The sequence below is a fragment of the Molothrus aeneus genome, chromosome 23 (genome assembly GCF_037042795.1).
Source record: "Molothrus aeneus isolate 106 chromosome 23, BPBGC_Maene_1.0, whole genome shotgun sequence".
Taxonomy (NCBI): Eukaryota; Metazoa; Chordata; class Aves; order Passeriformes; family Icteridae; genus Molothrus; species Molothrus aeneus.
In genome coordinates, this window is record NC_089668.1 from 3,933,973 (window position 1) to 3,954,900 (window position 20,928).

The 20,928-nt window shown below is 50.5% G+C and overlaps 1 protein-coding gene across 1 annotated transcript in view; it reads right to left on the reverse strand.

Moving 5' to 3' along the window:
- Window positions 1-3,286: 3,286 nt before the first annotated feature.
- EPHA10 (EPH receptor A10) overlaps window positions 3,287-20,928 on the reverse strand; it is a 33,658-nt gene continuing 16,016 nt past the window's right edge. Inside the window, exons 6-17 of the mRNA XM_066564677.1 lie at window positions 18,448-18,572; window positions 16,074-16,227; window positions 14,548-14,656; window positions 13,782-13,837; window positions 12,905-13,030; window positions 10,244-10,429; window positions 9,306-9,367; window positions 9,015-9,218; window positions 7,723-7,872; window positions 7,407-7,600; window positions 7,170-7,334; window positions 3,287-6,004 (exon numbers count right to left, since the gene is read on the reverse strand). Of these exons, the coding sequence (XP_066420774.1) occupies window positions 5,890-6,004; window positions 7,170-7,334; window positions 7,407-7,600; window positions 7,723-7,872; window positions 9,015-9,218; window positions 9,306-9,367; window positions 10,244-10,429; window positions 12,905-13,030; window positions 13,782-13,837; window positions 14,548-14,656; window positions 16,074-16,227; window positions 18,448-18,572 (1,646 nt within the window). The 3' untranslated portion in view covers window positions 3,287-5,889. The remainder of the gene's footprint in view (window positions 6,005-7,169; window positions 7,335-7,406; window positions 7,601-7,722; window positions 7,873-9,014; window positions 9,219-9,305; window positions 9,368-10,243; window positions 10,430-12,904; window positions 13,031-13,781; window positions 13,838-14,547; window positions 14,657-16,073; window positions 16,228-18,447; window positions 18,573-20,928) is intronic.

Genomic DNA, 20,928 nt, shown 5'->3' on the forward strand with positions numbered 1-20,928 from the left:
CAGCACTGGCTGCTCCCCACTGCTGCTGATGCCTTGAGAAGGCTGCCCCAGAACAGAGACAAGGCAGAACTAAAGAATAATTAGGGATTTATTAAAAGGCCTCAATGGATGCACCTTGGGCAGCACAAGAGCCCAGCCAGGGCTGCACCCAAGATGAACCCAAATGGTCACAAAATGCATGACTGCTCAGGGGGGTCTCTCCCTGGGATCAGTTCTGCTCCATTTGCACCTTGCAGTTCATTGTCCCATTCCAGCTTTAGCCCCTGCAGTCCCACCCTGCTTGTTTTTCTCTCTCCAGCCCACGCTGTTTGTGCTCTTGGGCTGAGATTTGGATCATTTGTCCTTGGTGCCCAGCTGGAGCAGGAATTGTTTTGTCTCCCTGCTCTGTGCACAGAGCTCAGCATCCCCTGATGTGAAGCTCAGACCCACAAACTAAATCAGCTCAGAATCTAAAAAATATAAAAGCTAAAACCTGAGCTATCACTTCCCCATCACACCTGGGCTGCATTTAGCTTCCAGCAAACAGAGACACAATATTCTCCTGGGAACAAGCCACCAGGAACAGGCTTCATTACACAGGAGGGATTTGCAAGAAAAACCTGAATTGCCCAGTTCTAAATTCTTTTCCAAACGCTTCCCCAGGGTGCCTCTGGAGCAGATGATTGAGAGCTCCCACAGGGATGTGATGCTTCTGCTTTATTTCAGCCCCATTTTGGAATTTCAGTCCTGTGGGAGTCAATAGAAATGTTCAGGGCTCACACCCAGCAGTGAGTGGGCTCCCACCACGCAGGGCACAGCAAGGGCAGCTCCCCACATGCTGCAGGTGCCAGGGTGTTGGAATTCAGGACATCCCTCTGGCTGTCCTGGACTGCCAGGACCCCTGCCAGGGGGCTCAGAGACCCTGGCACAGAGCCCAAGACACCTGTGAGTTTGATTAGGACCCATGGAGCAAATTACCAACCTTATATGAGGATCTGCAAGCCACAAAAGTATAAGTAGAATAATAATCAGTTTGTCACAGGGTGAAAAATAGACTTTTTGAGGTTTTTAGAATGGGAGTTCAGGGAGGCAAGATGGAGGAATCTGGGCATGTCCAGCCTTTCTCCTTCTTCTTCTTGGCCTCCATCTTCTGGGTGATGTTGGCATTTTTAGATTGGTTTAGAGTAGAAGCTCACTGTCTAACACAGGTGATAGGTATTGGGAAGTTATTGTAAATATTGTACAGGTAGTTTTTAGTATAAAAAGATAACACCAGAGTGCCTCTGTCTGACCTGCTGAACGGACCTAGGCTGGACAGGACAAAGAATTTTATAGATAAGAAACAATAAACAACCTTGAGACTGAGAACTGAAGAGCTCTGACTCCTTCTTCGACCGCTGGGCTGGGAAAAGAGACTTTTTAAAATATTTCAGGGTCACTGTGAGCAGCAGAGATCCTGAGACAGCAGGGATTTGCCACAGCACCCAAGGAGGTGCCCAGCAGCAGAGCAGGCAGGGGGGTGACCCTGGCTTGGCACCACTGCCACCCTGAGAGCTGTGCAGCACCACCAGCAGTGGCTGCTTTCCAGAGAGCTCTATGAACACTGCAATGCTCCTCCTGGCACATCAGCTCCTGAAAGTCTGGTCTGCCAATAAGCCAGAGCTCATTAAAATGACTTTTTAATTACTGACATCCTCTAAGCCAGACATCATCCTTTAAAAACAGGGTGTGGGAGCAGGTGCCTGGGGAGAACACCTTGTAAATGCTTTTCATTGTTACAGAAACTCCAGAAACCTCTGAACAACCTCGTGTCTGTCCTCCTTCCCCTTTGCTCCTGCTCCTGGGGCTCTGGAGGTGGCAGAAAAAAAGAAAACCCAGCTTCCATGGGCATCCATGGCCATGCTGTGACAGTGGCTCTGGGACACACCTGGACCTGCTGGCACAGCACAGCTCCTCTGCTTTTGGCTGTGCCCCTTCAGGGGTGGCAGCTGCCCAGGAGGAGCTGCTGTGCTGAGCGATAACAGCTGCTCTTTGTGTGCTGCTGAAGGTGCCTGGCAGCCCCAGGAAGATAAAAAGGCTGAAGTTGTTTATAATTGTGTAATTCAATGGCTGCTGTGCCTGCCAGGCTGCTCTTGCTGCTGTGCACATGGCCCTGCTCTGAGTGGCAACGCACAAATGTCACCCTGCCCTGTGCCAGTGTCACCCAATCCTGTCCAATGTCACCCTGCCCTGTGCCAGTGTCACCCAGCCCTGTGCCAATGTCACCCAATCCTGTCACCCAGCCCTGCTCCAGGGTGATCCAGTTGTGCCTCAAATCCCCACATCTGTCTCCCCATGGGCACCCCTTGGCCAGCCAGTGCAGGGGCACCCACCTGATCCTGGCTGAGGTGGGTGGTGCAGGGCGCTGGGGACAGCCCAAGGTGGCACTGGGGTAGCCCAGGGTGGCACTGGGAACCCATCCTTGGTGGGGCAGGAGGAGCTGAGGGGTCTGGCCATGTCCCAGCCTGTTCAGGGCTCTCCAGGCACACGTGGGAGGTGAAGAACAGGAGGAAAGGAGCTCACTTGAACTGACAGATCACTGATTACCATGACAAATGGCACCTGCTCTTCCTGATAATCAGCCATTATTCACATTCAAACCTTGCTCCTCCTCCAGAGCCAGGTTCTTTTTAACCTTCCCAGGGCACTGCCCGGTACAGATGGCAGCAAGGCCAGGCTCACCTGAGCCCTGCACCCTGGGTCTGGCAGCCTCTCTGCAGTGAGAGCCCACAGGGGGAAGGGGAAGGTGATGATTTCATGTCTGAGGAAGGGGGAAGGTGATGATTTCATGTCTGAGGAAGGGGGAAGGTGATGATTCCATGTCTGGGCTGCTGTGGGGCAGTGAGGGGCAGGAGGAACAGCCCTGGCTCCTCCCTTGCTCTCCCCAAAACCCAAACCTGCTGGTGGTGCCAGCTGAGTCCTGGGTTTCACTTTCACCATGCAATGAATGCTGAGGGGTGGTGGGAGGGATTCCCACCTCTCTGAACAGCACCTGGCCCACAGGCCAGCCCATGCACCTTTCTGACACCACAACATGCACCAGCAAAGCAAAGCAGGTGCTTTTCCTCCCCACAAAATGTCACTATCAAGAAACCACCCCTCCAGCCCCTCTACAGGTGTCAGCTCACCTTAGCACAGATGTCATTTGACAAAACAAAGCATCACTTCACACCTTGATGCTACTAAAACTGTCCCTTACCACATGGCACCTTTGATAAAGTGGCATTTCCCCCCAGAACACTGAAATGACCCACTCAGACAAACCAGGGCAGGATTATGGGTTGGTTTTACTCAGGTATTTAGATATCTCTTTATTGCCAGCTTCAACAGTGGTTCAATAAATACAAAATTTTAAAAAATGTCAATAGATTTTTATTAGCATTTATAATAACTATTATTATTATTGTCATTGTTAATAAATAATATTCCAAACCAACTGAGATTCCCTGGAGATGTCTGACTATAGTTCAAACATGAGATGCACACAGAGTCCTTTATAATATTATATTACATTTGTCTCAAGCTTATAAAAATATATATTGACTTCTCAAGTGTGTATTTACAGTACTTAAGATGTGGCTAATGAATAGAAAAGCATCTGGGGATGAACCACCTTGATTCCCATTTGGTTTCTAGTGAGGGGAGTGTTGCAGATGCTGCTCCAGCCCGTGGAGAAGGCAAGAGCCTTGTGACATGCCAGAGGCTGGATGGGAAGAGATCAGGGTCATTTTGAGGCATTTCCCTTGCAGCTGCAAAACAGCCTTGCTGATTAATTTAATTATACTACTTCCCCAAGGAGAGAAGCTGAGAGGATGCAAGTTAATTTTAATATCATAACAACAATCTATAGCTTAATCTACAAATTTTGTTATCTTGTGTTGGTGAGAGCTCAATTAAAAGTGTTTATTCTTGCAAAAAAACTGGGCTAGGAGGCTGCTTCCATGGGGGGCTTTCCTTTCCTTCCTTGTGGGAGAGAGCAGGAGAGCTGCTGACTCCTGTTTCTGCTGAGTCAGAGCCCACCCCAGAGCTCAGCTCCTGTGGGACCCCTCCACACAGCCACAGCTACTACAGGAGTGTCCTGGTTTGAAAAGGAAGTGAGTTTTTTGGGAGTTTGGTGATCAAACCAACAGGTGCTCAGATTTGAGCCCTGGCCAGCCCCCAGCCACTGCAGCCCAGGGAAACAGCCATGACCACAGATAACTGAGCTGAGGTTCATCCCTTTCCAGCTGGGCAGCATCCAGAGGGACAGAAAAGCAGATTTTAGTGGCCACAAGAGGCACCCAGAGCTGGCTCTTGTCACATTCCTTTTTCTGGAGGCAGGGTCTCTTCTGGGGGACTCAAGGGAACACGGTGCTGCCTGCTCATGGCCAGGTTTGTTTTCCAAACTGAGGCACACTGCCACCTCACCACCAAGCCCTAGATGTCTCCAGATCTCCTGAACCAGCCTGGAGCCAGCTCCTCCAGCAGCAACTTCCCAGCATGGCTCCTGCATCCCAACAGGCAGCACCAGCAGGGAGAGGGGAGAACCAAGAACCAGAACCAAGAACCAGAACCAAGCTGGTTCAAGCCCCTGCCTAGAGAGCTGTAATATGCTTTCTCTAGAGATAAAATGTAAACACAGAGAGCACACAAATTGCACTTGATCCTTGGGATCAGGCATTTCACTAAATGCAGGGCTTAGGTCACTGCTATTGCTCTTCAGGCTGGGAAACAGGGGGATGGCAAGTGACCAACCTGACTGGAATGGGCCAGACTTGGAGAAATGATTTCTGTTAAAAACACTGACCAAGAAACTCTGGGGAGGGTCACAAGAGGCATGGTTTGAACTGCAGAGGAGACAGGAAGGAGAGATCTTGTTTTCCCCAGAGCATATGCAGCACTCTCCTGGGCAGAGAGGTCACCCTGCCAGCCCCAAGGGACCCTGCACTCAATCCTCATTCACATCCTCATCCTCTCAGAGCAGCCAACAACAGGGTCTGACTGGAGCAGATTTCCAACCAGACTCTGAGCATCTCCTACAGCCTTCATCCCCTATGTAAATCTTTGCCTTTCAGCATTAATAATTCACTTGAGACACTTACAGATCACAATAAAACCTTACAAAACTCCATAAAGGGCTGCAAATACCCATTTAATTAACAAACCTCAAGGAAAGTTGTATTATTAAGATGCTATTTATGTCTTCTCAGGGATCAGGCTGCAGCTCTGGGAGCTGCCAGCGTGCCAGGAAGGCAGCACAGTGCTCACAAAACAAAGTGTGGATTGCATGGATGCAGCCAGCACCATTTCCTCTGTGCTTTACTGGAGAATATTTGGTTTTGTTCACCAAGTGAGGTGTCAAAACTCTGTGAAGTAGCTCATGGAGCAGAAGGGATGCAACTGGGAAAGAGTTTCCTTCAGCACAGATGGGGAAAGTCACCTTCCAGGAGTTGGGCATTGGGTGAGAGCTGCTTTCTAAATATAAAAGCAATAAAAACTCCTTGTGGGGTTGCTGTGATCTGTCAGGCTGTATAAAAGTCCCCATGGATTCACCAGCAGGATACTAGACACAGAAGTGTTGGCTCTGGATTAAGACAGTGCAAAAAGGTCCATCCCACCCTGTGAACTCAACTACCACATGAAATGGCATCACTACAGTTTGACTCATCTTACAAACAGCCCTGGGGAGAGCCACGTCCCCCAGGCCCCGCCCTGGGGATGCTGGGCTGGCACAGGGGACAGAAGCCCTGCTCTCCCACCACGTGTTTGGCAGCACCCAGCAGTTCCCACAGCCCACCTGAGACCCCCAGGTTTCAGAGGTGGGGCTGGCTGGCCCAGCAGGTCTCTCCTCCCCGGGAGCAGGGGCTGCTCTGCCCCTCTGCACACACGGGCTCACACCTGCACGCCCCGGCCGTGCATCCGGATCACCTGGGCCCGCAGGCTCTGGATCCCACTCAGGAGGGTCTTCTGGTGCTCTGCCAGAGTGATGCCCAGGCTCAGGATGTCTCTGCAAAATGAGCCCCACATCAGCCAGCACACACAACCCTTACACACAAGCTCAGCTTGCAGCCACTCCCCCAGAACACAACCTTCTCCCCACCTTCTCCCCTTCCTTGCTGCTAGGCATGGGTTAAGCATCACTGGGTTAACCATACACACTTCTCAAGTGTGTATTTACAGGACTTAAGATGTGGCTAATGAATATAAAAGGATCTGGAGATGAACTAACTTGATTCCCATTTGGGAATCACTGCACCCTTGCACACGCTGCAGAGGCAAGAGGAACCAGGGCAGGGCAGCCCCAGCAATAAAAACTGTCAGTGTTCCAAGAAACTCCCGAGCCTCAGCTGCCTGGGTAATTCCCAGCCACCACCTGCCTCTGGAGACTTGACAGCTCAACAAGAGACATTGCTTATGAACAGATTACAGGATTAGTTATCCACATTCTTGATGTGCATTTCACATCACCATGACCACCGTGTGCCCCAACAGTAACTGCTTCCAGGCCAGGCAGTGCCCATTCCACACATGCCCAAGTAAGAAAATGCATAAATAAAAAATCCCCAAGCTTTAGCCCCAGCCAAAGCAGCACTGACCCTGACCAGGCATTCTGGGCTAACAGGAGCCTGCAGCACACCAGTGTGGGACAGCTCTGAGCCCACCACCCTGTGCTGCAGCACCACAGGTTATCAGTAAATCACTCTGGATGGGCTCTGCTCTCTGGCAGGGGCAGGAAACGTTGCTCCCACTGCACCCACATGTCACAGACATCTTTTATGAAGAATCCTTTCCTTAGGATTTTTCCTCCTGAGAAGCTGAGAGGCCTCAGGAACAAAATGTAAACAATGGTTATCTGCTGCTGTGGAATGCAACAGGTGCATCTGGGATTGGTCTCATGTGGTTGTTTTTAATCAATGGCCATTCACAGTCCAGCTGTCTTGGACTCTGTCTGAGAGATAAGCTTTTGTTATCATTCTTTCCTATTCTATTCTTAGCTAGCCTTCTGATGAAATCCTTTATTCTTTCAGTATAGTTTTAATATGATATATATAATAAAATAATAAATCAGCCTTCTGAAACGTCAGATCCTCATCTCTTCCCTCATCCTTGGACCCCTGTGAACACCATCACACCCACACACGAGATTACAGCCAGGAGAAGAGGTCACTTACTGGGCTGTCATCCTGGCCACAGACTCCAGGTAGCAGTAGCCTGCAGCAGTGAAGTTGTCCTTGTATCTGCCCATTTCTATGGCTTCCAGCCACTCCCCCACGGAGCTGAACGAGGGGAAGGCTGAGAAGGTTCTCTTGGAGAGGGGGATGGACGTGCCATGGGACCTGCCAGCAGAGAGGGTGGTGAACAGGGAGTGGGGCATGGCAGGGCAGGGGGGGACAGGCAGGTGTGGTCACCTGGGACATGTGGAGCTGGGGCACTCTGGGGGCTCCAGGCTCTGCACCAGCTTGCTCAAGGCATTGTGGATCTGTGAGAACTTGGGCCTCTGGCTGCGGTCCTTCTGCCAGCAGTTGAGCATCAGCTGGTGCAGGGGAGGCTGGCAGTTGGCAGGGGCTGGCAGGCGGAAGCCATCCTCCACAGCCTTCATCACCTGCACGACACGAGGGGCTGGGGTCAGCTGCTGCCATCAAACCAGAGGCAAACCCTGGGGCAAGCCTCCCAGCCACTCCTGCAGCTGCAGCACCATGCACTGAGCAGCTGCAGGGCACTCACATCCTGGTGGGACATGTCCCAGTAGGGTCTCTCCCCGTAGGACATCACTTCCCACATGACGATCCCGAAGCTCCACACGTCGCTGGCAGGACTGAAGTGCTGATACTGGATGGCCTCAGGGGCTGACCACAGCACCAGGCTCTTCCCACGCTGCACAGGCAGAAGGGCAGGAATGATCTATCATTTACTGGCCCAGTGTCAGAACTCAGTGCATCCCTCTGGGGGTCCAGAGTTGCCAGGACCCCTGCCTGTGGGTTTGATTATGACCCACAGAACACCTGTGGGTTTGATTATGACCCATGGAACAAATTACCAGCTTTGTATGAAGACCTGGAAGCCACAGAAGTTTAAGTAGTGTAATAATAAAATTATCACGAGGTGAAAAAGTAGATTTGGGGGTTTTTTAGAATAGGGGTTTTGAGGACAAGATGGAGGGACTTGGGCGTGTCCAGCCTTCTTCTTCTTCTTCTCTACCTCCATCTTCTGCTGTGATGGTGGCACTTTTGGATTGGTTTAGAGTAGAAGCTCACTGTCTAACACAGGTGATAGGTATTGGAAAGTTATTGTAAACATGTTATATGTAGTTTGTAGTATAAAAAGATAACACTGCCCCGGGGCAGGCAGTGTGCCTGGAACTGTCCTGCTGGACAGACCTTGGCAGGGCAGGAGAAAAATTTTTATGGATAAGATACAATAAACAGCTTTGAGACTGAGAACTGAAGAACTCTGACTCATTCTTCGAACGTGTGGACCGAAACAGAGACTTTTCACATATCTCAGGGCTGCAATAAACTGCAACCTTCTGAGAGCCCAGCAGGATGTGGCCAATGCTGGCAATTCCCAGGTAGGCATTCACTGTTCATTGTGCCCTGCCTGGCATCACAGGGTGGACACCAAGCAAACCCATGTGCCAGGAGCACATTTAGTGCTAAGAGAAAACTTTTCCCTCAATTTGTTTAAAATGTCACTGCAACTGTATGCTACGCTGGAGTGTGAGTCCTGAAATATTAATGGGAGAGGAGGATGTCCCCAGGAAGAGCTGATAGCATTTTGTACACTGATATTTAAGGAAAACCATCCCACAGCTGTACAAACACAAGCCCCTCTGCCCTGATTTGTGCAGCAGGGCTGTGGCTGGAGCAGGCATGAAGGTGCTATGAAGGTCCCTGACCAAAAACATTGGATTTCTACCTGAGAAAGAAGTCCAAGGTGCAGAATCCCTGTTCATAGTTGAAGAAGGGGATGGGAGCCTAGGAAAAGTGTTGACAATAGAATGTGGACATGCAGCTCACCATGGTGGAGAAGATGGTTTCCATCTTGTCTTCCTGAGGCTGTCTGAACCCTGTGATCTTGCATGCCAGGCTGCTGCTGACGAGGACCTTGTGGGCAGCCAGGCTCTTGTGCACATAGCCCATCTCTGCCAGGTATGCCATGCCAGAGGCAATGCCCTGCAGCATGCAAATGAGCTGCGTGCCCGTCAGCTGCCCCTCGTGTTTCTGTGAAAGCAGAAGAGGAAAAACCAAAGGGCAGCCATGGGAACACAGCCAGGAGAGTCCAAGCTGGGTAGACACCCCAGTACTCACCCTGAGGAAGGAGTCCAGCAGGCCATTCCCCATGTACTCCATCACTATCATCATGGTGCTCCCTGCACAGACAGACAAACAGCACGGTGTCAGTGCTGTCATCACTCAGACTCTGCAGGGGTTACAAATCCAGGTGCCAACCCCTGCACTGCCTGGCTTTTGGGGGAGATAAGGATGTTATCTCAGCCAGGTTATAATGAGCACTAGGGCCAAGGCTTCCCTGCCATTCCCAGCTAGGAATAGATTCCAGTATCAGAAGCTCCTTCCATCAGGACTGAATCACAAAGGACAGCACAGCCCAGTGAAAGCAAAAGCAACCAGCCCAGTCAGAACTTCCTTTCCTTATAAAAACCCTAGTTTTTAGGGTTAGAATATTTGGATTTACAAAATATCCATTTAACTATCGCATCCATAGCCTGGTTCTGCACACACACTCATGGGAGAGAGCTGCAGCAGTCAGAGCAGTCTCTGGATCTAAACCCTCCATCAGAACTGACTCCTTTCCTTCACCATCCCCTTAAAGATCTCTGCCAGAGGGAAACCCCAGGAGCAGCCCCTGTTATGGGGGGAAGCTCCATCCCAGCACCACCAGAGCTCCTGCAGGCCTGGACTTGTCCCCACGTGCCAACTGCAGCACCCAGGCAGCCAAAAGTGTCTGTGGGGTGAAACACCACACACCCAGCCAGGCAAAAGTGTCTGTGGGGTGAAACACCACACACCCAGCCAGCCAAAAGTGTCTGTGGGGTGAAACACCACACACCCAGGCAGCCAAAAGTGTCTGTGGGGTGAAACACCACACATCCAGCCGGCCAAAAGTGTCTGTGGGGTGAAACACCACAGTGCTGCTGTTTGGCTCAGGGCCAAACCAGGCCCTGAACCAGACAAGGCCTCAGGCAGGTCCCATCCGGCTATATTGGTAAATATTCCAATGAATGTACCTCTGGTGATGACCCCCTCGAGGCGGATGACATTGGAGTGGTCAAACTGGCCCATGGTGCAGGCCTGGGCCAGGAAGGAGCGCTGCTGTTTCTCGGAGCAGCCGGCCCTCAGCGTGCGGATGGCCACCGGCAGCTCGCGCTTGCTGGGCAGCTTCAGACACCCCCGGCACACCTCCCCAAACTCTCCTGCATGGCAGAGAAATGGGTTAAAGACATCCCTGGCAGGACTGCTGGCACTCACACCAGGCCATCCTCAGCACTGTGCTGCTCCTCTGCATGTGGGGGAGCTGACCTACGCGGGCCTACCTCCTTACTTAAGGCCCTACTGGAAATGTGCCTGAACACTAAGGGTCACTATGATAACGTGAACATGGAGGTATACCAGCCCTCTCATTTCCTAGTACTTAGAAAAGCAGGAATCAAACCTACAGTAGACGAATCAAAACCCTCCATACTTCCTTTATATTACCTTCTAGTAGTGTCAGCTAAACAAGCTATAGGGCCCATACCCCAAAAATGATGGTTCAACTCCTTCCCTTGCTAATGAACCCTCAGGCAAAACTAATCTTTATCACTAGCTTACTCCTAGGAATCAAATAAACTCATCAGTCCCGACATCTGAATTCCATCTTATGTTGTGGTTTGATTTCAGGGTTTATCCCAGATCCTCGGGTCCCTCCCCTGATAATTCCCTCCCAGGTGTGTCAGTCACCTCTCTTTTCCCCTCCCTGACCCCTCCCAGCACTGTCTGTCACTCCTGGAATTCCAAAAGTCATTGAGTGATTGGCAGATTCAAAGGATGCCCTCTACCCCTGGGGGGCATTGGGCCATCCAGGTGTCCTTTGTCCCTTTGTCCCTCCCCTCCTGTCCCTGCTTGGTGCCTCCCTGCCCCTTCCCTGCCCCTCTCCCCAGGGTTCAAAGGAGCAGCAGCCACGGGCTCAGGGAGTTCTGTTGGAGCTGGTGCTGCATTCAGAGGCCTGAGGGCCAGAATAAAGCTCTGGATCCAAACCCTCCATCAGAACCGACTCCTTTCCTTCACCATCCCCTTAAAGCTTCTCTGCCAGAGGGAAACCCCAGGAGCAGCCCCTGTTATGGGGGGAAGCTCCATCCCAGCACCACCAGAGCTCCTGCAGGCCTGGACTTGTCTCCATGTGCCAACTGCAGCACCCAGGCAGCCAAAAGTGTCTGTGGGGCGAAACACCACACACCCAGCCAGCCAAAAGTGTCTGTGGGGCGAAACACCACACACCCAGGCAGGCAAATGCGTCTGTGGGGTGAAACACCACACACCCAGCCAGGCAAATGCGTCTGTGGGGTGAAACACCACACACCCAGCCAGGCAAAAGTGTCTGTGGGGTGAAACACCACACACCCAGCCAGGCAAATGCGTCTGTGGGGTGAAACACCACACACCCAGCCAGCCAAAAGTGTCTGTGGGGTGAAACACCACAGTGCTGCTGTTTGGCTCAGTAGCAAGGGCCAGAGAAGCTCAGGCACATCCCATCCAGCTATATTGGTAAATTCCAATAGTCTTACAATTGTTGTCTGTAAAATTATTGTTGTTCCATAATCCAGAGTAGCCCCAGAAAACAAAGCTGTTTGCTCATGTTCATGAGAAGCTGACAATAATTTATACACCCCATGGAAGCTGCTGACCCTCAGGCACCTCCAGAGCCTCTGAGCTGTTCTCTCCATGCTCTGCCCCAGTGCATATTGTATTTTAGCCCATGAGAGGAGGAGCAATCACTAAGGTTATGCTTTGGACCTGGCTGATTCTGACCCTCCTGGCTGGTTCTGCCTCCTGGTCTGCTTCCCACAGAGCTGGACACAGCAGGGCTGTGAGGGGGGGTTCCTGCAATCCTTGAGGAAGAACATCCCACTGCACAGCCATGCACTCCATAACGGGAGCTACAGAATTCCCAACATAAAAAACCAATATTGGCTTGACAGCAAAAAGCGTGTAGCTATGAACAGCTTTATTGATTTGGAAATCAGGTTATTGTTAGGTCAGCAGTGAGACAAACACACTCCCAAATTCCTTAGATTTAAATGTCTTCCTTACTAATTTCTTTCTTGATTTTTCGAACACCATTTTGCTCATGAAAGGTACATGGGGCTCCTCTGAGCTGCTCCACCCTGCAGTTCAGAGGAAACCTCATCCCCTCTTCAGTGTCCTCTCCCCTTCAACACTGTCCTTCAGCTGCAGGCAAAGCCCTCCCTCCTCCCTTCCTCCACCTCTGCTGCTGCTACAGCTGAATTTATCTTTAGGAAAACAAATGACAAAGAATGATCACGTTTCCCACATTCTGGCACACAGTAGCCATTAAGGCTCTAGGGTCCAGTCAGGGGATTTTAATTTGCTTTTAAGTTTTAGGCAGTGAAGTTGATGAAAATCGATAAATCATTAGGTTCACGTATTTATAAATAGTTTTCATGCTGCTGTCAAACTGCCCAGATGCAGATAATTGCTGATGCTTTCTGCTCTGCGTGGCTTGGCTGTGCTCAGTGCCTCAGGAAAACACCAGGAATGTAGAACAAAGCTTCAGGATAAAACCCTCACCAGCCCCACTGCCATCCTGTGCTGCAGGTGGGTACCCCCAGGACTGCCATGGCCCAGTGAAAGGGGAGCACACCAGCACAGCCACCACCCCTGGAACTTGCCTGTCCTGATAATCCTCTCAATTTTGATGCTGGCATTGTCCAGTTCCTTGGCAAAGAGGTGCACAGCCTGCATGGGGTCCTCGCAGGTGCTGGGGTCAATGTATGTCCTCCTGGTTGGTATTTTAACTGCAGGAAAGGCAGAAAGGGCAGGTGAGAGGGGCTCAGCAGAACTTCCACCCACCCATCCTGGAGACACTGTCCCAGCTCATCCATCTCCTGGTCTGTGGGCAGAACCAACGTGCCACCTTTCTATAAGCAAAGCAAAAGACTCAGTTCTAAGGTTTCTAAGATATTTTTTTTTAGGATTAAGTGAATCCAACTGCTCTGCTCCCCTGCCACAACCCCTGGGTAAAGGAGAGCAGCCCCTTTGCTCCAGAGAGGCTCCCACCCTCCAAAGCCAAGTGGAATGGTCAGGGCAGGCTCTTCTACTTCCAAGGTGCTTTGGGGAACAGAAAAGCATGTGTACACTCTATGGGCTTGGAATCAAATAAACTCATCAGTCCCTACATCTGAATTCCCTCTGACAACTATAAAATTATTGCTGCTCACTAATCCAGAGTAGCCCCAGAAAACAAGGCTGTTTGCTTGAGAAGCTGACAATAATTTACACACCCCATGGAAGCTGCAAGTGTCCCCATTTCCTCTGGCACACAGTGACCCCCACGCAGCCAGGACAGACACTGGCACATGCAGCTGACAAGCCCACGGTCCTCAGAGAGCCTTGCTGTGCTGGCCCCTGCTCTGGGATAACACAGGGTGACAGCACTTCAAAAGTGAGGGCTCAGGGCTGCTTTGGTGGGTTATTAACAATGATAAATCAGGGATAAATCAGGGACCCCCGCAGTCACACCGGCTGTGACAGCTGGGTGCCACTTACAGTGGAAGTACAGCTCCTCATCCCCATCCTGGCTGGCTTTGCTGTACCCACACTGCCTGCAAAGAGAATGAAGATGCAGTGTCAGAACCCAGGACATTACTCTGGCTGCCCTGGAGGACTCAAAACCCTGGCAGGGGGCTCAGAGACCTTGGCACAGAGTCAAAAACACCTTCAATTTTAGCCCATGGAAAAAAATCACCAACTTTGTGTGAAGATTTACAAGGCACAAGAGTTGGAATAGAATTATAGTGAATTAATCACAGGGTGAAATGTAGAATTTTGGGGATTTAGAATGGGGGTTCAGGAGTCAAGATGGAGGAATCTGGGCATGTCCTGTCCTTCTCCTTCTTCTTCTTGTCCTCCATCTTCTGCTGTGATGGTGACACTTCTGGATTGGTTTAGAGTAGAAGCTCACTGTCTAACATAGGTGATAGGTATTGGGAAGTTATTGTAAATAATGTACATGTATTTCTTAGTATAAAAAGCCAACACCACCCCAAGGGTGGTCAGTGTGCCACATCCCGACCTGCTGGACAGACCTCAGCAGGTCAGAGAGAGAGAATGTTATAGATTACAAAAAATAAACAACCTTGAAAAGCAGAACAGAAGAATTCTGACTCCTTCTTCGGCAGCCAGGCTGGGAAAAGAGACTCTGACACATCTTGGGGTCATCCTGACCACAGAGACTCTGAGAGCACAGCAGCACCTGGGCAGTAGCTCCTCACCCCAGCTCAAACCCCCCTGGGCCACAGCTGGCCCTGCTCACCTCCTCCAGACCATCACACCAAGCACCAGGGACAGCAGCACCGTCAGCCCCACGATGGCCACCACCACGATGATGAGGACGGGGCTCTGCTCACTGGAGGCCACTGTCACTGCAGGAGGGAAGCAGAGCCACTCATCAGCCAGGTTTGAGGAGAGCAGCTGCCTTGCTCACTGCTCCCATGGCCAGCCTGGGTCCTCCAGAAGAGCTGTGGGAGTCTGGCTGCTTTTCACCATCCTCACAATTCATGTTCTGGTTCTGTGACCGTGTTCACAGGGGCCCGAGGATGAGGAAAGAGATGAGGATCTGACTCCATGTTTCAGAAGGGTGATTTATTCTTTTTTGATATATATTACATTAAAACTATACTAAAAGAATAGAAGAAAGGATTTCATCAGAAGGCTGGCTAAGAACAGAAAAAGAAAGATTGATAACAAAGGCTTGTGTCTCAGACAGAGAGTCTGAGCCAGCTGGGCTGTGATTGGCCATTAATTAGAAACAACCACATGAGATCCTCCTGTTGCATTCTACAGCAGCAGATAACCTTTGTTTATAATTTGTTCCTGAGGCCTCTCAGCTTCTCAGGAGGAAAAATCCTAAGGAAAGGATTTTTCAGAAAACATGTCTATGACATGGTTCAGCTTTAAGAGCCCAGGCTGGTGGGATCAGTCCAACATGCTGGGCACTGCAGACAGAGCAGCCCAGCACTGCTGCACCAGCTCCTGGTGCTGGGAATCAGAGCTGAGGAAGAATCCTGTTTATCAGAGGAACATATCAAAATTTATGGCCTTACAAATAGTTTTCTTTCATCACATTAATCCCTTTTCCTCCTGCTTTTGCAAACAGGGGTATTAGATAGCTACTACATTCTCTATAAAATTTTTATTGGCTTCAATTAATTCTGAAATGTCTTCTGTGTGGCAAATGAAGGCAATTTAAAGCCCTGTTAAACACAATCTGTGGGAGCTGTTCTGAGCCAGCCAGCTCAGCCTTGCTCTTCCAGCCAGCATGGGGGATTGTGCTGAAGCCCAACATCCCTCCAGCCCTCTCTTAGTGAAATAAGATGCTTTTGGACCACAGTTATGAATGGGAATTTAAAAGGAGAAGTCTCAGCAGATAACACTGTTGCTGGCTGCCCTGAGCCAGCCAAGGAGCAGGCAAGCCAAATGCCTCCTGAGCCAGGACAGCAGCAGGGAGCAGTCATGAGCTAAGCGTGGTTTTGGGCAAGCTCAGCCAAAGAGCAGAGCCTGTCCCAGCCTCCTCATGAGAAAGGAGCCAGAGAGCAGCTGCCCTCATTGACTCTTGACTGAGAAGAGACAGGACAGGCTCCCCCAGCACAGGCAGGACCAACCTCATCAACATCTAATGGGAAAATGCATGGAGAAGCAAATTCCTGGACAGCAGTGACCTTAGACCTGGAGCAGCAGAACCAGAGGAACAAGTGCTGCTCCATGGAACCAGGAGCAGCTGGGGCACAAGCTGCAAGCACAGCCTCCCAAGGGCTCAGCTCAGAGCCCTGCTGCACTTACACTCTGCCAATGTCTCCACTTCAATGCCAGGGTTGTAGTCTGGAGAGGAAGATGTTCTGATTTGGAAAATGTAGAGGGTACCAGGCTTCAGGTTATTGACTGTCACAGCCGTTGATGTGGTTTTCACAGTTGAGTAACTTTGATCTCTCTGATCCTGTGAAATAATGAGATACCTGAGATGGAGCTGGACTGACAGCTGTGACACAGAGCCAGCATGGCACAGCCCTGTCCTCAGCTCTGGGCCCCGTCAGGACAGCCTCCAAAAGAAACAATACATTCACTGCATGTCTGAACAGAAATTACATGGGAAGGTCACAGGAGATGGCAGATGGAGGTGGATGGTGCTGTGAGGACATGAAGGTAGAAGGTGGGGTGGTGGGGAGCAGCTGTGCCACCCCTCATGGCAACTTCCCCCTGTGCCAGGCTCAGCTGTGGCAGCAGCCAGCAGCCCTGCCCAGCCCTTCCCTGCTCCCCTGCTGCAGCTGCTGAGGACTGGAGCAAATCTGTGGGGATTGGTGAATGGCAGGTGGAGCCCTGAGGGGCACCCCAGACCCACAGTTCAGTGTCCCAGCCCCACAGTCCAGCACAGGCAGTGTCCCACAGTCCCACTGTCCAGCACAGGCAGTGAAGGCAGTGTCCCAGCCCCACAGTTCAGTGTCCCAGCCCCACAGTCCAGCACAGGCAGTGTCCCCACCCCAGGGTTCAGCACAGACAGTGTCCCCACCCCAGGGTTCAGCACAGGCAGTGTCCCAACCCCACAGTTCAGTATCCCAGCCCCACAGTCCAGCACAGGCAGTGTCCCAGCCCCACAGTTCAGTGTCCCAACCCCACAGTCCAGCACAGGCAGTGTCCCCACCCCACAGTTCAGCGTCTCAGCCCCACAGTCTGGCATGGGCATGAGCAGCAGGCACTCACTGCACTGCTCACATCACTACCAAATGTGTTTCCATTTGATATGTTTCCCCCTTTGAATCTTCACAGTAAAAACAAAAGCTTTAAAAGCAAAGATTAGGAACTAAGTTGATATCCATGTCAGCATCAAGAGCCTCATTTCAGTGAATAACTGCTAAACTGAATTTAAATTCTCTACTCAAGGAGGAAGGCTCCTCATTTCATACCCCAAGTATCATGTTGCTGCAGCCCATTTGCACAGGAATTATTGTCTCGGGCTCCAGCATTTGCCCTCCTCCACAGATCCCTCCTCTCAAATCTATCAGATGCTGCAAATCACATTAATATGAATCAGCTTCAGGGGAGCTTGCTTCTAAATACAGAATGCTGGCATGTCACCTGCACAGTGTGCCTGACACACCATCAGCTCCAGAACGAGCCTGAGCACACGCAGATAAGGTAATTTGCAGAACTGTGTCATAAACTGCATTCATTTTCATTTAGAGCCTTGTCCCTGCTCTGCCCACTGGTATTTCTCCTAAAATTCCCAACCTACTGCACCTGTCAAACAGCAGCAATTTTTAAAATCAAGAAACTGTCATAAAAATATTTCCTATGTAGAAAGGCCACCCACAGTCACAGGTTTGTGGCTCTCAGTCCTAAACCAGTGCAGACCACAAGGTCCAACCCTCTCCTGGAGAGCAGGCTGGGAATACAGAGAGCATCTCCTCCAGGGTGTAGGAACCACTGTGGTGTCAGTGCCCAGCTGGAGTCACAGATGGATGGGCACACACAGCACCCCTGCTCCTGAGGGGGGCAAGGGAAGGGCACAGAGCCAGGGGGCACAAGCAGAGCCCATGGCAGTGCCCAGTATCACCAGCCAGGGGCTCTGTACAAATCACAAACGCGATGGGACTGCTGGGGAAGGCACCTTGAGCTGTTTTATTTTCCAGCATCAGTCTCATTACATGATGATGACAATGGGAAGATGCCAGCAGCTCACATCCCAGGCAGCAGACAAAGAACTCAATGTTACAACTCACTTTGAAAGTTTTTTGACCAATCACACAAAGAAAAAGCACATTGACAGTAGTTCTATCCAACCACCATAAGCACACATCCCTTCAGTTAAAACAATGCTTGCTTATTTGGAATACCATACCTGCTTGTAAGCCTTAAAACACAATGCACAGAGCTCCATTATTAAGGTTAGAACTTCCTAATATCTCACTAGATAAACTTTTTTGCAGCTTAAGGAGTTATTCTAGACTCCTTAATACTCCTTAATAATAACTCCTTAAGCATTAATACACAGGCCATTGTTCTATTTGTCCTTACTTTTCTACTTCTTACATAATTTTTCTGCTGACCAATCTCATGGCTACTGCTTAGCTCCAATCCCAGTTCTGCTGTCTCTGAGGCCTGCCTTTGGCAGCTTTCCCAAACCCCTGTGATTTTAAGGACTCCCACACCCAGAGCCTACCTTCTCAAAGTACTTGACCTCGTACTCGGTGCCATTGGCAGTGAGCAAGCCTGGCTCCTGCCAGGACAGGGTGACACTCTTCTGCTCCACTCTGTCTGTGCGGATGTCAGTGACAGGAGTTGGCTCTGAAAATGCAGAGAGGGAAAGGGCACTGACTGAGGGGCTGCTCCAGTAAAACATTTCACTTAAACAGAGTGTGTGGCTTCTGCAGACACCAATCCCCCCTCTCTGAATCAGGACTGAAATAGCTCCAGGATGAGCTGGTGATCATCCTGGAGAAGATAGTGGTAAAACACAGCAGCTTTGTAATCCATGGGCAGCCTGCAACCCTCCAATGGAAAACTGGCAAAAATCCTAACAGCACCTTCCACCCTTAGTGCTGCTGAGGAGTCTGAGGATGGGTTCATGTCCTGGGCTCTGAACCCCTGCTGAGGAGGCCTGGGATAGGCAAAACACAATCTTTGATCAGGAGGGCTGGTGGGACACACCAAGGCCTCCTGAACCACCTCACACCAGATCCAGCCTGGACTGCTGAGAGTTTGACCCCTGCTCTGAGAGCAGGCAGTGCCTCAGGAGCTGCCTGTGTATTTCTGGTCAGCACAAACTCCCTCCCTGACATGCAAGCATCCATTTAGTTCATCCACTGTAAGATGCACTTGCCAATATTCCCATTTTAATCAGGTTTGGCTCCAAACAGGTCTCCAGCCTATGCAGGCAGCAGCTCACAGCCCTCAGGCACAGCAAAAGCTGCACAGGGATGTTGACTGTTTCCAGCTTGTCCTACTTCCCATCAAATCAGGACATTTGCTGGACCTGTCTCTGTCCCACCAAGACTCCCATGGAGAGGAACAAGTCCCTAGAAAGTAAACTTAAGTATCTGTGAAATTTTGTATTTATTACTTAGCTCATTAATCTTTGCTGAAATAAAAAGCCCTCATGATGTTTTATTCATGGTGATTTGCTCCTTGATTCCAAGTCACTCTGGCTTCCAGAGAGGAGTCAAAGAGGCTCCTGTGCAGCTCCATGGCCCACACACAGCTCCCTCAGGGTGTGGGACATAATCCAACATTATCCCCCAACACCTGCCTTGGGTCCTGCTCCTGTGAGATAAGCTAAGTGCTCCTTTCTGTGTTGTATGATCCCCATCAATAAAATATCACACAGCTGCCCTCCTGTGTCTCTGAATCCTGGAAATGGACTGGAGAGCCCTGACTGCGTGGTCCTGACTGTTAACAAAGTCAGCAGGAAAAATCCTGTTCACTCACAGATGTGCTTTAGAGCAGAGCCCATGGTACATGACAGAAAAGCAGGTGCCAGCCTCAAACATGTTTAAAAAACATTAAAGAAAATCACACAGGCTATAAAGCATTTCACACTGTGAAAAAAAAATGTGTTTCCCATCAATATTTTAAGCTCTCCTATCATTGCCTCTATTTGAAAAAGCAAACATTAAATTATTCACCACACTGCCTGACTTTATAAACTCCATTCCCCTGTACGTGGGTTTTCTCCTGTTGATTAACCAGGGGAGCAGCAGAACAGGCATAAAACTACAGCAGAACAGGCATAAAACTACATGTGCACCGTGTCCTTCCCCAGAACAACTCACTGCATCCAACAGCTGCACTTGGGCACCAAACACCCCTGCTCGTGCCAGACAGAGCCACCTCTCTCCTCCCTCACCAGTTACTAACATCCCAACACTGAACATGCCTCAGATACCTCCATTCCAAAGCAGAGAAGCTGCCTCACCATCAGCAGGCAGCCCTTTCAGGGCAAAGACCCCAGAAGCTCAGACTTTTGCCCCAGAGCTGGCTCATCCTGCAGCCCCACTGCCCCACGGTGACTGAGGCAGCCCTGGGCACACACAGGCAAATCTGCTTTGGAGGACCAAATCCAGCTCAACCCCCTTCTCCAGCCTCAGGAAGGAGGATGCATTCTGGCACTGGCTGCATTATTAATCAGCAGCAGATTTAAAAGCTCTTTAAGGCAGGAGCCTTGTATTCCTGCCGGGAATACAAATGACAGTGGCCTGGAGTGCACATTTACATGGCTAATGCAGCTCCACTCCTGCAGGCAAACAGTTCCCCTCACTCCTCAAACACTTTTATTTAGTCTCATGCTGGGGACAGATTAGAAAAAACACAGTATTAATTTTGCCACCTGCAGACTAAATTGCATCTCTTCTTTTGGCTGCAATTACAAGGAGCAATGGACAATTCCCTCTGGTGACTGCTGGAGGGGAAGGACAGCACGGAGCTGGATTAGAGGAGCAGGATCTGACAGCTAAATAAGGTCTTGTTTCTTGTTTAATTTTTCCTCTGAACCTGCTTATCAGCAGACAGAGCACCCCTGCTGCTGCAAACGACTCTGAGACCACAGCACGACAGCCAGCACTGCCAGGCATCCCTGGAGCCTCCCTCCTCCTGACCTCTGGCCCCATCCAGCACCTCTGTGCTGGGCTCTAGTGACAAGGGGCTG